General features: G+C 46.2%; 1 protein-coding gene across 3 annotated transcripts in view; it reads right to left on the reverse strand.

Annotated features, from left to right (window-relative positions):
- Positions 1-16985, reverse strand: part of EVI5 (ecotropic viral integration site 5) — a 776910-nt gene that overhangs the window by 483186 nt on the left and 276739 nt on the right. For all 3 annotated transcript variants that reach the window (XM_069232361.1, XM_069232360.1, XM_069232359.1), the window contains exons 6-7: positions 14540-14665; positions 13714-13857 (exon numbers count right to left, since the gene is read on the reverse strand). In XM_069232361.1, the coding sequence (XP_069088462.1) occupies positions 13714-13857; positions 14540-14665 (270 nt within the window). The remainder of the gene's footprint in view (positions 1-13713; positions 13858-14539; positions 14666-16985) is intronic.

Genomic DNA, 16985 nt, shown 5'->3' on the forward strand with positions numbered 1-16985 from the left:
CCAAGGTGCCCCAGAGAAGGAAGGAGCATGAGGTCCTGTATGAGGCCCTGTTCTGTAGCTGCCTAAATGGTGAACTAAACACACCAAGTAATGATTTGTGTGATGGCATCAGGGGGGGATCATCAGGAATAAGGCTGGATCCTGCCAGCCACCTGAAGCCTTGCTGACATCAGGCGATAGCTCTGCGGCCTCGCCGGAGGCTGTACTTGACTTTAAATTTGCAAACAACACCTCTTTCCCGAGTGAGGGGCTCTGCTTGACTGATTCCATAAACCAGCACAACCCTGCTTGCCAGTATCCAAGAGCTAATCCTGCACCTGCAGAGTCCTCACAAGGCTTTGTAATCCCTAAGGCTATGACTGCATTAAACAATTGTTAGAAATGGGGTCCTTGGTTGACAGTCAGGTTACCCCCTGTTCAAGCAAAGACCCTCACTCTAGTCAGGGTAAAAGAGAATCACCCTCAGCTAACCCCTGCTTACCCCCTTGGTAGCTTGGCAGAGCAGTAGGCTTAACCTCAGAGTGCTAGGCGTAAAGTATTTGTACCAACACACACAGTAACTCAATGAAAACACTACAAAATGACACAACACAGGTTTAGAAAAATAGGAAATATTTATCTAAACAAAACAAGACCAAAACGACAAAAATCCACCATACACAAGTCAAGTTATTAATTAAAAATCAAAAAGAGTCTTTAAGTAGTTTTAAAAACACACTAGCGCTGCTAGAGTGAAAATGTACCTGGTGTGCGTCAAAAATAACCCCGCACGGGCGGGCGTGCGTCGAAAATAACTCCGCACGGCGGTACTCGAGTCAAAAATCCAGCCGCACGATGAGTTGACGATCCAGCCGCGCAGGTTGCGATCTCCCAGCCTCCGTCAGCGATGCTGCGTGTCGTTTCTCCTGCTCCGTGCGTCGATTCTTCGGTCGCGTTTCCTGCGAGCGTCGTTTCTCGGCTGCAGAGCTGGGGGCGCGTCGTTTTTCAGCCGCAGATCGGATTCGCGTCGATCTTTTTCCCGCACGGCGCTCTGTGCGTGGATTTTCTTGTCCTTAGGCTGCCAGCTTCTCCTTTCAGGGTCCCAGGAACTGGATGGGCACCACAGGGCAGAGTAGGAGTCTCTCCAGAGACTCCAGGTGCTGGCAGAGAGAAGTCTTTGCTGTCCCTGAGACTTCAAACAACAGGAGGCAAGCTCTAGATCAAGCCCTTGGAGATTTCTTCTCAAGATGGAAGGCACACAAAGTCCAGTCTTTGCCCTCTTACTCTGGCAGAAGCAGCACTGCAGGAAAGCTCCACAAAGCACAGTCACAGGCAGGGCAGCACTTCCTCCTCAGCTAACAGCTCTTCTCCAGGCAGAGGTTCCTCTTGATTCCAGAAGTGTTTCTAAAGTCTGTAGATTTGGGTGCCCTTCTTATACCCATTTTAGTCTTTGAAGTCACCTTTCTTCAAAGGGGACTCACACCTACTTGTGAAATCCTGCCTTGCCCAGGCAAGGCCTCAGACACACACCAGGGGGTTGGAGCCGGCATCGTTAGAGGCAGGCACAGTCCTTTCAGATGAGAGTGACCACTCCACCCCTCCCTCCTAGCAGAGATGGCTAATCAGGAAATGCAGGTTACACCCCAGCTCCCTTTGTGTCACTGTCTGGTGTGAGGTGAAAAACAACCCAACTGTCAAACTGACCCAGACAGGGAATCCACAAACAAGGCAGAGTCACAGAATGGTTTAAGCAAGAAAATGCTCACTTTCTAAAAGTGGCATTTTCAAACGCACAATCTTAAAATCAACTTTACTAAAAGATGTATTTTTAAATTGTGAGCTCAGGGACCCCAAACTCCACATGTCCATCTACTCTCTAGGGGAATCTACGCTTTAATCATATTTAAAGGTAGCCCCCATATTATCCTATGAGAGAGACAGTTCTTGCAACAGTGAAAAACAAATTTAGCAGTATTTCACTGTCAGGACATATAAACCACATTACTATATGTCCTACCTTATCCATACACTGCACCCTGCCCTTGGGGCTACCTAGGGCCTACCTTAGGGGTGCCTTACATGTAAGAAAAGGGAAGGTTTAGGCCTGGCAAGTGGGTACACTTGCCAAGTCGAATTTACAGTGTAAAAATACACACACAGACACTGCAGTGGCAGGTCTGAGACATGATTACAGAGCTACTTATGTGGGTGGCACAACCAGTGCTGCAGGCCCACTAGTAGCATTTGATTTACAGGCCCTGGGCACCTCTAGTGCACTTTACTAGGGACTTACTAGTAAATCAAATATGCCAATCACGGATAAACCAATCACATACAATTTCACACAGAGAGCATATGCACTTTAGCACTGGTTAGCAGTGGGAAAGTGCTCAGAGTTCAAAAGCCAACAGCGACAGGTCAGAAAAAAATAGGAGGCAGGAGGCAAAAAGACTGGGGATGACCCTGCATAAGCAAAAGTCCAACACGACCCCCTACCAGCCTAAAGCCAGGGGAGAACAATCAATACCTTGATGTACTTCCCTGATTGGGGCGATAGAACAAGGACCCAGGCCCACAACAGCAGGGGCATGTTCCAGTTCTACGCCTTCCTGACTCCAGTTGGATCCCTCTGTCCATACTCTCAGGGCACACTAAGCTAACCCATGGGGAACCCTTCTCCACATCTACAGACACCATCTGTGCAGCACCTAACTTTACTTTGCTCACAGATGAATTGCAATGGGCAGATAGTACCACCAGGGCCAACACAGTGGTGTTGCCCACTCCACCCCCGGGGTGTGACTCTCGTCCCCCCCCCCCCCAGGGGCAACTCTGTCCACCAGGACAGCAAGCCACGGTGACCCCTGACAACTGTCAGGGATGAGAGCCCGACCTCAGGCCTCTCTAACCACTGTGACTGTGGAGAGTGGGGGGCGGTAGCCCCAGGTGCCTGGCACCCTTTGACCACTCTCTCTTCCACCAGGTCAGGGATGACACCATGAACCTGGCCTTCCATTCCTGGGTCTGTACCCTTAGATTGCACTGGGGCCAGGGGTGAGGCTCTTTCTCCCCTGTCCCTACTCTCAGGGTTCTGCACCCCCCCCTCAGGGAGAGTACCCCTTGAAGTCACACCAGGGGGGGTGATTGGGCAAACCGCCCACCCCTTCAGGTCAGGGTTTACCCCCTGCACCTGATCCTCCAGTCCAGGGTCTCTACCCACAGACTGGACCACTGCCTGGCAACCCAGGACTTCCTGGGGGGCATACCTACCCCCCACCAGGTCAGAGTTTACCCTCTGAACTTGGTCATCCAACCCAGGGTCACCACCCTGCGGTTGAACCACTGCCTGGCGCACCAGGACTTCCTTGGGAGCACGCTTACCCCCCATCAGGTCAGAGTTTACCCCCTGAACCTGATCATTCAACCCAGAGTCACCACCCTGCAGTTGAACCACTGCCTGGCACACCAGGACTTCCAGGGGGGCACACTTACCCCCCTCAAGGGACACACTGTCCCCAAGGGCCACACAAGAGTCTGGCTGGCGCAGGTCTCCTGACCTCTGCCCATCTGACAGAGTCTGGATTCCCCCCAACCCAGAAATGGTCTTACCAAGGTCATTCCTGGGGGGCTCTGCTCTCAGAGCTGACCCCTGACCCTCCAGGTTCTCCACTGGGGTCCGCAACCCCCTCTCAACCCTCTGTCTGGACTTCTGCACCCCCTCACTAGGAGTGGTACTGCCAGACACCAGAACTGGTGGGACGCTGGCTACAGCCGCCCCCCCAAGTTCTCCTGACACTGTGGGGTCTCCCTCAACAGATGGCCCTATGGTACAGGCTAGGCTCCCCTCCTGGTGTTCCCTCATGGAACCCTCCAGGACCTGGGACCGGATCTCGGGCACCTTGGACCTCAGCCCATCCCCATTCCCTCTCCTCAGAGACTGGACATGGGGTCCCTCACCCATCCCACTACACTGGGACCTACCTGGGACACTACAATCCTTCCCTAACTCACCTGGTTGGGAAATACCTAGACCACTCCTCTCAGGAGCACCCCCAAATGCCTCTTCAGACTCTCTGGTACTCACCAAGAGGTCTGCCTCCATTGTAAGCTCCCTGGGGTCAGAGAACTCACACTCCACCTGGTGTTGGCATAGCTCTGGAAAATAAGGACTAGACATATGCTCTCCAGCAATTACATCACTCAGCCCCTCACATGAATTAACCAAAGTACCCTTCACCCAACCATCCAGTGACTCTGCTTTGAAAAAGCACCCCACATCACCCTCCTGAGACTGGTGAGACAGTACCTGACTGTCCCTGACACTCAACCCACACTCTTCTGGGATGTCTTCACACTCCATAACCAGGACTTCTACCTGGGGGGAACCCCTCTCCCTGTCACTCTCACCTAGAGTCAGTAGAGTGTCCTTCCCACCAGTAGGAATATGACTCCCCATGCCAGTTCCCCAATCCACCTCAGGGACCCTGTGCATCACTGGAGCTACCTCATACCCCTGAACCTCCTGGTGTGTGTTAACTCCCTCCTTCAAGTAGGGCACCACATCTCTGGGCATGTGCATTTCTTCAGCAGCACTAGATATAAAATTGTTGCTGCCACCATTCCAGCTGGATTCAGCCCTCATGACTTCCAGCGGTTTCAATTTAAGCTTGTAAGCATAAATCATCCTTTGTATCTCGAAGTCCCTTTCCCACTTGTCATACTCCCTTTGCATCCTCAACTTTTCTGCCTCCAACCGGCGAACCCTTTCTGCCTGTCTGTCCTGCACATCTTTAGGAGTCAGACCCTTAGACGACACCCTGCTACCCCTCCTGGGGACCCTCCCCCCAGGCGTAACAGGTACCTCCACTACACCACTGTGTATCCTCTGCACTTCCCCACCCACATTCTCCTCCTCTGTGTGCCCTCCAGCCTTCTTGATTGTCACCCCGGCCCTCTGTGCCTTTTGCAGCTCCCCCTCCCTGGTGGAGCTCTTAGTGGGACAGTCAAGATCTTTAAGGAACTGTTTCAATTGAGCAACTGAGTACTCCTTCAGTTTCTCCATTTCAAACACAGCTCCAGCTGTTGCATCTCCAGATTGAGACATGATGGTCACAAGTGCAAAGTTCCAAAGGCAGAAAATAAGTTCCCAATGAAGTAAAAAGAATCGGTCAAGGGATCAGCAAAATCATGGAAGTAGAACAAAAAGGAGTCCTTAAGAGAAAAAGCAAAAGATCACCAAACAAGTAGTATGTGGTCACGTAGTGGTCTGAGATCAAAACAGTAGTGTACACTTAATCACTGTATGTCAAGTACAAATACAAGTCCAAATCCCGACCGCTAATCACCAATGTTAGAAATGGGGTCCTTGGTTGACAGTCAGGTTACCCCCTGTTCAAGCAAAGACCCTCACTCTTGTCAGGGTAAAAGAGAATCACCCTCAGCTAACCCCTGCTTACCCCCTTGGTAGCTTGGCAGAGCAGTAGGCTTAACCTCAGAGTGCTAGGCGTAAAGTATTTGTACCAACACACACAGTAACTCAATGAAAACACTACAAAATGACACAACACAGGTTTAGAAAAATAGGAAATATTTATCTAAACAAAACAAGACCAAAACGACAAAAATCCACCATACACAAGTCAAGTTATTAATTAAAAATCAAAAAGAGTCTTTAAGTAGTTTTAAAAACACACTAGCGCTGCTAGAGTGAAAATGTACCTGGTGTGCGTCAAAAATAACCCCGCACGGGCGGGCGTGCGTCGAAAATAACTCCGCACGGCGGTACTCGAGTCAAAAATCCAGCCGCACGATGAGTTGACGATCCAGCCGCGCAGGTTGCGATCTCCCAGCCTCCGTCAGCGATGCTGCGTGTCGTTTCTCCTGCTCCGTGCGTCGATTCTTCGGTCGAGTTTCCTGCGAGCGTCGTTTCTCGGCTGCGGAGCTGGGGGCGCGTCGTTTTTCAGCCGCAGATCGGATTCGCGTCGATCTTTTTCCCGCACGGCGCTCTGTGCGTGGATTTTCTTGTCCTTAGGCTGCCAGCTTCTCCTTTCAGGGTCCCAGGAACTGGATGGGCACCACAGGGCAGAGTAGGAGTCTCTCCAGAGACTCCAGGTGCTGGCAGAGAGAAGTCTTTGCTGTCCCTGAGACTTCAAACAACAGGAGGCAAGCTCTAGATCAAGCCCTTGGAGATTTCTTCTCAAGATGGAAGGCACACAAAGTCCAGTCTTTGCCCTCTTACTCTGGCAGAAGCAGCACTGCAGGAAAGCTCCACAAAGCACAGTCACAGGCAGGGCAGCACTTCCTCCTCAGCTAACAGCTCTTCTCCAGGCAGAGGTTCCTCTTGATTCCAGAAGTGTTTCTAAAGTCTGTAGATTTGGGTGCCCTTCTTATACCCATTTTAGTCTTTGAAGTCACCTTTCTTCAAAGGGGACTCACACCTACTTGTGAAATCCTGCCTTGCCCAGGCAAGGCCTCAGACACACACCAGGGGGTTGGAGCCGGCATCGTTAGAGGCAGGCACAGTCCTTTCAGATGAGAGTGACCACTCCACCCCTCCCTCCTAGCAGAGATGGCTAATCAGGAAATGCAGGTTACACCCCAGCTCCCTTTGTGTCACTGTCTGGTGTGAGGTGAAAAACAACCCAACTGTCAAACTGACCCAGACAGGGAATCCACAAACAAGGCAGAGTCACAGAATGGTTTAAGCAAGAAAATGCTCACTTTCTAAAAGTGGCATTTTCAAACGCACAATCTTAAAATCAACTTTACTAAAAGATGTATTTTTAAATTGTGAGCTCAGGGACCCCAAACTCCACATGTCCATCTACTCTCTAGGGGAATCTACGCTTTAATCATATTTAAAGGTAGCCCCCATATTATCCTATGAGAGAGACAGTTCTTGCAACAGTGAAAAACAAATTTAGCAGTATTTCACTGTCAGGACATATAAACCACATTACTATATGTCCTACCTTATCCATACACTGCACCCTGCCCTTGGGGCTACCTAGGGCCTACCTTAGGGGTGCCTTACATGTAAGAAAAGGGAAGGTTTAGGCCTGGCAAGTGGGTACACTTGCCAAGTCGAATTTACAGTGTAAAAATACACACACAGACACTGCAGTGGCAGGTCTGAGACATGATTACAGAGCTACTTATGTGGGTGGCACAACCAGTGCTGCAGGCCCACTAGTAGCATTTGATTTACAGGCCCTGGGCACCTCTAGTGCACTTTACTAGGGACTTACTAGTAAATCAAATATGCCAATCACGGATAAACCAATCACATACAATTTCACACAGAGAGCATATGCACTTTAGCACTGGTTAGCAGTGGGAAAGTGCTCAGAGTTCAAAAGCCAACAGCGACAGGTCAGAAAAAAATAGGAGGCAGGAGGCAAAAAGACTGGGGATGACCCTGCATAAGCAAAAGTCCAACAACAATGTTCTATCATCAACCCTTGCATTACTAGAGAAATTCCTTGGGGGCACAGAGTCATTACTAACTATGATATTGCAGGCCCTAGTTCCAGGTGGAAGAACGGATGGAAGGAACCAGGATTCACCCCCCCCCCCCCCCCCAAAAAAAGTCTCCCTGGTGTGCTAGCCACAGCCAGATTAATCTCTCACATCTCAAAGGGAGTATTTCTCAGATGCAAACTTTAGATTTCAGCCCTGTTCAAACTGAGAGCCAACCAACTACAAACTGATGTAATTATGGCCAACTCCTGTGGCGATGGCGTCTGTGGCCTTGGAGAAGGTGTTGAGCTTATTGCTGCAGGGAGGGGTAGCCTCCCTGCAGAGACAATAAAGCTGCAACTACTGAATCTAAGGAGCCATCAGTTGGTACTGCGGAATCTAAAGCAAGAACCTTGGGGTTGCAGAGAGAAGCCTCAGGTGAAACAGATGTAAACTCGGGGAGGGGTATTACGAAAACAAAAGTGGGGAGGGGGGTTTGGGGATCGGGCTATACCATTCCCAGTCTACTCTTTAAAATGGTTGTTCTCTAACCCTAATAATCGTGCAGACAGTGGGGCAACTTCAGTCATAAGCTCTAAGGATGTGCCAGGCAGGGAGAACACAGACATCAGAAACTCAACTGCCCCCTCGCCTGATTATGCATCTCAGCAGGTTGATAGGTGCTGGGGTGGAGCAAGACCCTCTCGACCTACTCAAATTCAGCACTGCGAGGTTAGTCGAAGTGGGGGGATGGAATTTAGCAGTGGAAGGAGCAGTTTGAAAAGAATATCCGTCAAGGGCAAGGATGCCTAGGAGTAAGAAGAAAGGCCGCAAAGAGAAAAAGAATGGCAGCGAGGAAGGGCCCAAGGAGAGCAGCTAAGACTGGTAGCCCTTTGCCTCACACCCATGAGATGGCGGCAGCCCAAATTGAGCAGGAAGATTCATGAATTCAGAGTGCACCCCAGTTTGAACCTGGATGTCTTGCCATTTACTGTGCCCTAGACGTAGAGTTAGTCTAGATGATTGTGATTTGCATTATGATAGCACTGCTGCCCCCCACATCCCCCCAGTGTTACGCCCAGGAGAAGATACAGTGGGCAATGCAATGCCTGGAGTTTGCTGAACTCTTCCCTTACGTTGGTCTACATCAACCCTTAAATAGATTGTTATTAACTCTCTTCTATGCTGTACCAGAGCTGAGAGGTTTTTTTCTTCTAGTGATGTGAAACTAGTAAAGCTGGGGAGCAAGCAACAGTGGTTCAATCGTGGTAGTATCCATCCTGCCACCCTTCAAGATGACCCTGTCATCTCCTGTCCTTCAGCTTTGGTTGAATTTGCCCTACTGGGTATAGCCAGGCTTATCCTCAATCACGCTGGCTGTTTCCACATAATGGGGGTCGATGTGCTGCTTAGATGAGCGGTGGGGGAGCAGCTCAGATATGTCAAGGGCTGGTAGTCTGTACAGGCACAGATGTGCATCATGGGGAAAAAAGGAAGAGGACTATAGCCGATGGTAACAGAGTGCAAGAATCCCTCACCATCACCACCCACAAGAACAGAAGGCAAATTAGGATCCCCAGCCATGATGAGAAGCAAAAAGGGGAACAATGAGGACTGGTCAAGGGTAGCAGCTGTATTGGCAGGAGACTCAGGAGCCCCTTCTAGAGTAAGAATTAACTGAGCAAAGAAGAAACTCCCCCTCTATTCTCCCACTCTCCCTGTATACACCCCCCACCCTTCCTTCCCCTTGTAATAATTCAAAGGGGGGGTGGCTGCTGATGATTGGTTACAGTTTGTTAGCTTACATGATATTTGCTGCTTCCAAGAAATATGGGCTGTTGAAGAAATATGCGTGAATGGGTTCTTGGGGTTTGTTACCCTAGCCACTTGTTCTAGGCAGGGACAGCCATCGGTGGTATTTCAACATGGGTGTTGTGTAGGTTAAACTGCAAAGTAGAGCAAGTAGATGTGCCACCCTTGATGGCTTCTTCCAATATCCAGCATGTGAGACTCAGGTCGGGGGAAGATAAAGGTGGGTGGTTGACGTTTTGAATGTATGTATTCCGCCAGAGTGGTCCCCGGAGTTCCGCCACTCTGGAAAGAGTGCTCCATATATACTGGAAGAGTTAGAAGGGGCATGGCAGATGGTAAAACAACAAGGGGGAATGAAAGAGGCAGGAATGTGATGCTGATCTGTGGAGATTTTAACACACTAGCCTGCAACGCCATCAATAATAGCGAAACCTTGATGGAAGATCGCAGTTTGGGAATCCCTGAGACAGCTACGAGTTGCTTTAAGTCCACAAAAGAAAACTGAGGTCTTTACTAATCTTGTGTTGAATAACAGTCTCCGCTTTGTCAATGGGCGTTCCAAGTCGGATGGTGCTGCTAAGGCAACCTTCGATAATGGTAGATCTTCCTCGGTCATTGATTAATTAATTGTCAATGTGGACGCATGGAAGTCCATCCTCAATATGGCTGTGGCCAGTAGAGTGGAGAGTGATCACAATCCACTTGTCCTCAATATGAGGACGAACGCTTTGGGGCTAGGAAAAGTGAAAGGGTGGGCCCCGGGGATCTATGAGAGGGAGATCGTCCCATCCAAATGTAGAAGGAGAATAAGTTGGGATGGTGAGAAGTAGCAGCAGGGACTCCTGCAACTTGAATTTATAATAGTTAACTACGGACAACCTATTATAGATGCTTTGACCAACGATAGCCTCTTGATATTAGCTGCTTATGACACGATGATAGGGGAGTTGAGGGCCCTGTGATCCAAACCTGTAGCACCTAAATTAGCTGGTAATAGCAGAAGAGGCAGTCTGGGTGTAAAGGCTGGTTTGACAAGGAGTGTGCAAGGGCAAAGAGATGTTTCACTTGCCCTAATACAGGACAGCTCGATCAGCGAGGAGAAATATAGAGAGTACAAGAGATTATAAGTGCCTTCAGGCAATTAAGAAACGGCTGTACCAAAACTCACTATGGGAAGAACTCAGAGGCCGCAGCTGACAATTCTAAAAAATTCTGGGAATTGGTAGCTAGAGTGGGGAAGGGGACAGCGAATGCTGTGGAAAACGGCATAGGCCCAATTGTCTGAGTCCACCATTTTAGCACCCTATATAGCATCTCTGCAGCAGATTCCCTGGTTTCCAAGCAGACGCAAGATGCCCTTTCCGCCACTCCTAGTGCAATAGGAACTCTAATCCCGGAAGCACTTAGAACGCTGGGAGCAATGAAGAGGCACAAGGCTCCTGGCCCTGATTTGGTGATGGTGGACCTTTATTGCGAGGCACCTTACTACTAGGCTAGACTCCTTAACTAAGGTGTGTAATGCAGCCCTTGGGGTGGGGGGGGACGCAGTACCACAGACCTGATGCTCTGCCATCATTGTCCCATCTATAAGAAGGACGATCGAGACTGACCCGCTAATTCTCAGCCGATCTCCCTTCTTCATGGAGCCAGGAAGGTTCTAGGAAAAGTTTTGCTCAATCGCCTCCAGGGGTGGGCCCACGTCAAAGGTGTGCTAACAGAAATGCAAGCTGTCTTTCAGTGTCGGGTGAGAACTATTGATTAGATCATCCGACTTTACATGATTCCATATAAATTCACAGTAACCAGGAGATCCTCACTATATTTGGTTTTTATCAATTTGAAAGCTGCCTTTGATTCAGTGGACAGAGCCAAATTATGGAGGTCATTGTTAGACTTAGGGGTTGATGTTTCCCTAGTAAACGCTATAGCGGAACTGCACTCATACCATGGCCAAAGTGAGATACCGGATGGGCGGGAGTGCACAGATCTCTTCCAGGCACAAAAGGGCATCTGGCAAGGTTGTGTCCTGGCACGTCTACTCTTTAGCCTCTTCCTGAACGATGTGGTAGACTACCTCCTTGCAAAACAGCTAGATGCCTTTGTTGTAGCTGGCTGGAGGGTCCCAATATTACTATTCGCAGATGACGCAGTACTTATGGCACTCACGGAAAATGCAGCCAATAGGCTGCTTACCTACTTTAAGTACTGCGAGGAAAAATCACTGACCATCAACTGTATGAAGACCATGGGGATGACCTTGCTGCCCTCTCCCAGCCTTCGACAAAAACTAACGATTAATCATGTACCAATTGAGGTCACCAAGCAATTCGATTATTTAGGTGTACAGTTTTCAGATAAATTAAACTGGGACTGCCAAGTCCAGAAGGCTGCTATTGACCTCAAGCAAGCAATGGGGGCAATACTGAAGTTCAAGTATAAGGCTGGAGCTAGAAGTATCAGTACCATTCTGGAAACATATGCCTGAAAAGCAGTGGCTGCAGCACTCTACGGGGCAGAGCTCTGGGGAGATGCAAATACTAGTGTGCTGCAAGTAGCTGAGAACATCGTTCTGAGAACCTTATTAGGGCTATTAGGGACGCGAATCCTTTGAAGACTCTCTTTGTAGAGTTTACCCTGGTGCAGATATCAGAATTGGCAACCTTAATGTCAATATTGTACTGGTAAGAAACTCTTGTAGAGGTCATAGCGAGTGGTGGACCTGGGGAGCGTTCCTGTGGGGCCTTCGTCAAAGAGACCCTAGGGAACCTTTGGTTAGAGGCTCTTTGGGTGGATCCGGGCATAGTCAATCAGGACACTGCGGGTCAGGTAAAAGATCGGTATTGAGAATTTATTGAGATGAGGGTGCACCAGGAACTTAGGCCCGATTCGATTACAAGTTATTATTTTAATAACGTCCTCGACCTTGCCCTTCCAGATTATCTGGATCTGTTGCAGCCCGAATTGAAGCGCTCTGTGTACATAAAATATAGACTGGGTGTGCTACCTCTAAGAGGCTATCTGGTGCATACCTGAAGACTGGAGTATTGTGACTGCAGTCCTGGGGAGGAAGACAATGTTGCCCATTTCACCCGGTTCTGCAAGAAATCTGATGTGGCGAGGCATTGATGGCTCAACCCCTTTTTTATTCTAGCGGAGCAAACTGTGCTAAGTATTAGCACTCTGTGCAAGGCCAGGTAATACCAGTGTGCACAACTTGATAGCCTCATATATGTGGGCCACCCAGCCCCAACTGAGGGCGCTATCAGCTAAATTAGGGTTGAATGATCTATAAGATCCTGTAAGGCACTTTGTGAGATGGAATTACTGCTCTCTCCTGTATAAATGAGGCTCTCTTTACCCTCATTTAAAGCTTTGCAGCAACAAAATTATCGCTGTCAATATTAATTGCTATGAGCACAAGCACTTTCTCTCTGGGCCCCCCTTGCAAAGGCCCTGGCATTAATGGCGGTTTGCTCTCTTTCATAGTTATGAATGGGGGGGCATATTTGTATAGATGCACATGTTTTTCCTACGAGTAATGAACTGCCTGGGCAGAGATGTTTGCTTCTATTATGTTTCCAATTATGACTAATGATTTTATATGTAACTAAGTCTTTTATTGTTAGTGTGTATTGTTTTTATATTACTGTAAGGCTTATAGCTGAAACAATTAAATTAAATTAATTACTGCCGTACAGTGGAGTGGCATAGAGTGGAGTAATGTAGAGTGGAGTAAAGTGGGGCATAGTGGAGTGACAGAGTTAAGTGTCAGAGAGTGGCGTAAAGTGGAGTGGCGGGGAGTAGAGTAGCAGAGTGGAGTTATTTCGCCTGACGAAGAGCGGAGTAGAGTACCATAAAGTGGAGGGGCAAAAAATGGCAGAGTGACATTTAATGGAGTGCTTTATGTGACATGTGCCGTCTCAAAGCTGCTGTGTGTTTGTTGATTCTAAAAAGATGAAACCAAAATCCGTTTGCCAGTTCTAAAAAGTTTAAACCAAAGTGTATGCGTGGAGACTCTAAAAAGATGAAACCATTGTGTGTGGATTGCACTAAGATGAAATGAGAGAGAGAGAAGGAGAAAGTGTGTTTGTGTGTGTGGGGGGGGGGGGGTTTGGGTGGGTGTGGGTGTGGGTGTGTGTGTGTACGCATATGTGTGTGTATTCTGAAAAGATTAAACCAAAGTATGTGTATAGGAATATTTGTGTGAGAGAGAGATCCTCAAAAAGTTGTCAGGAGAGATTCCACTGACCAATGAACACAAAAGAAGTAAAAGTGAGGAAGACGCCAACCAATTCTAAGAAATGAAAGGGCTCCGCACCCTTTTCTGGCTTCTTTGAGATACAACACATTTCTAATAGGCAGCACATGTGGATTGCCTCATGCGAGACCTAAAAACATTTTCTCCATGGGCATAACAGATACAAATAAACATGTTAAAATTAATCATATTTCAGGGGGACTCACCTCTGACATAAATATATCAAATAATCTTGTAGCAACTGGTAGTGGGAAATTTGTAAGAAAGATAGTTAAAAACCACGACGAAGCGTACATTGAGGTATGAAAACTCTGAGCTTGAAAGTGCACAAAAAGCTCGGGAAGCTGTTCCTAAAAAGTGAACAAGAAACAAACGTTAGATTTTTCTTAAAATGTTTATTCATACTTCATCTAGTCGTCTCTAATGATACTGTGGGTCACTTTGCATTGAAATTAAAATCAATACTTTGCTCATCAGAAATCTGTTCTAACATGGGTGAAAGGACCGGACTCATTATGAGAGTTGTGTTAACTTTCAAACGGTGTTGCACTCGAATTGAAATCGTATGCTGCTTTACAAGCAGCGCACACATCTGGATTTTTTTCTAACACAATTCTCGCCTAATAACACCTGGAGGATTTTTTTTTTTTTTTTTTTACAAGGAGAGCAGTGCAAAATGGTTATATCAGGAAGGAAAACTGGTCCCCAAGAACATTTCAAGAATACTGTCCGATACCAGTGAAAAACCTTTGAATATGGGGCAGAAACTGTTCAGGGAAACAAGCTAATTGTGCGATATGAGTATGAACTTCAGGATTTTTTTTGTCCAGTCCTAACACCATAATTGTAACAAGAGTGGCAATAAGTAATACGTATTTTTAGATCTTAGGCAGTATAGGCATATGGTGTTTTTTTAAATCACTTAATAGTATGTTACAACTATTGATTATCTATAAATAAGCTTTAGAGAAAAAAAGAGTGGAATCGAAAATCTCACATTTCTTATACAACACAGACAAGGCAAATACGTACCTGTATCATACATTCAAACTGATACATACAAAGGCCCAGCTCTGCCATGCTTGGTTTAAAAAGTTCCCGCAGTCTATAATCTTGCATTAATTTAACAAATACGCAAAATGCTTCCTCTTCCGGCATCTACGGTAAAAAAGTGATTATTAACCAAAGGTAAGGAGGGTAAAAAAAGTTATTTTAGTAATCGCTTGAACCTGCATCGCATATTGGCCCCACACTGTCACACTTAGATGTTTCTCAATGTCAGAAATTGATCCACTAACATTTATTTTAAGCAGGAAGGGATCAAATGGCAAACTCGGGACATATGGACGTCATCATTTATTATTTTTCAACGTCAGTGATTATTTTCAGTTAAATTTAGTGTGAACATGATAGGGGAAGCAAAATATGTAAGATTATTACCGTTTTAGGATGAGATGTAGCTATAGACATCCATTTAGCAAACCTTTGTTTTATAGTTCAAACATTACTCTGATCGATAAGGATTTTCTTCTCATTGTAGTTCTAAGGTGTGCTTCAGAACTGTGTAGTAAGTAAAAAAAGAGGTAGGTTGTGGAACAATGAATTGTAATTACGCATAGGTGCTACTGGACTGATCAGACAGCACTAACCAGACTTTTTGTCAAAAGACAGGGGTACTTGATTCAGAGAATGACTGTGGACATAACTGAAGCTAAAGATAGGACGTCACTGTTCATAGAAGGAAGATGATACACAGAAGAAAACAGTCTTAAAATACTAGAAACCATACAGTTAATGAAGGACCACTTGAGGCACTTAGTGTAGGAAGGTCACACGATTGCTAGTGGAGGGACATGAGGCATAGTCATCACATAAGTGTAGAGGACAAACTGCAGGAGAGGCCTGGGCCACCAAGATGACTGGAAAGAAGGTAGCGGAAGAGTGGTATCCCAGAACGGTGGCAGCTTCTAGACTTCAGAAAAATATCATCCCCTTCTGATTTAGCTAATCACAGACCAGTAGCAAGCACCCAATTCATAAAGAAGATCATGGGAAGGGAAGAAAAAAACAACTACAGGCCTACATCATGGAAAATAACTCTCATCAAGACCAACAATCAAAGGTCAGATTAAACTGGACAGATGGAAAAAATATAAACTAGCTTCTTACTGCTTAACATAAAACTGGTGAGCAGCATTAATACTCTAGGATTTGTGAACGGCATAATACAATTATTACAACATGTTCAAATAATCTCAGGCACATTAACCATCTTGCTAATAGGTGAAAACAAAACACAAAGAATCAGAATGCTATTTGCCTGCCCCCCCCCCCAGTGGCTAGGATAATCAACACTACCAGACAGGAAAGTTAGAAATCTTGGCCCATAACTCCAATCTAAAGAGCATGTTCTACAGTGTCAGACTAGCATCAAATCAAAGATACCACATCTCCGATTTATTTTCCACCTATGATGTTGTTTATTCAGGACAGAAAAATGGCTATCAATAGACTTGATCCAAAGCTAGATGAACTTGTCCCTCTTCACAATAGAATATTTCACGAAGACAAAATCGTACTAGAGGCGGGGGTAGACATATTTGATTACTCATTAAAGGCTACAATACAACAAATCCAATCAAATCCAGACTGTGAGACTTCATCTCAGGTCAATAATACCAAATTGCAATTTATGTTAATTTATCAGCTACTGAATGCTTCGATCTCTAAAGTTGGGGGGAAAAAAATGGCTAGTTGTTCATGGCAAATTAAAATTCAACTGCAATAGAAGACTTAAAACACCACTATCAAACAAACTTCTAAGAGACCTTACATTTTTGGTGTAAATTAATTTAGCATAAAATCTACAAATCAGGCAGGTAACCTTCTTGACCATATTTAGTCATTTCTACAAAAAATTTATTTCAATAAGCCTATCCAATACATAAGATACACATTGGTATTCCATTAGAGGAGCATCTACAAAAACACTTCACAATCAAAATTACATTACCACCGTGTAATTGAAAAAATATATATATAATCCTGCTCTAGTAAGAGTCTGATCATGTTAAGAATCCTGACAAATTACCTGACTAGCTTCGCAATGGCATGAACTGTGCGTTAAATGACAGGCTACCTTTTTAATCAAAAGAAAACAGCTTTGAAGTCAATCTACTCAAAACAGGGGTCTTACTGTTGAACTAAAATATATGAAATTAAACATCTGTTAACAGAAAGGAAATGCAGTCTACATTGTTTGCACGAATCCATAAAGAAGGACTAAATCAATGGCTAAATACAAAAGCAAACTGGGGGAAACAAATAAACATTTCTCTTAACATATGACCTCTGCTCTAAACAGATCTAAAGAACAAATCCAAAATCAGTTGCATGCTTTGACCTTTTCTGAAACAACCCATTGTCATCCTTATAAATTCCTATTAAATATTGGCTTAGCATTTTAACACTAACATAC

The sequence above is a fragment of the Pleurodeles waltl genome, chromosome 4_2 (assembly GCF_031143425.1).
Source record: "Pleurodeles waltl isolate 20211129_DDA chromosome 4_2, aPleWal1.hap1.20221129, whole genome shotgun sequence".
In the NCBI taxonomy this organism is placed as follows: Eukaryota; Metazoa; Chordata; class Amphibia; order Caudata; family Salamandridae; genus Pleurodeles; species Pleurodeles waltl.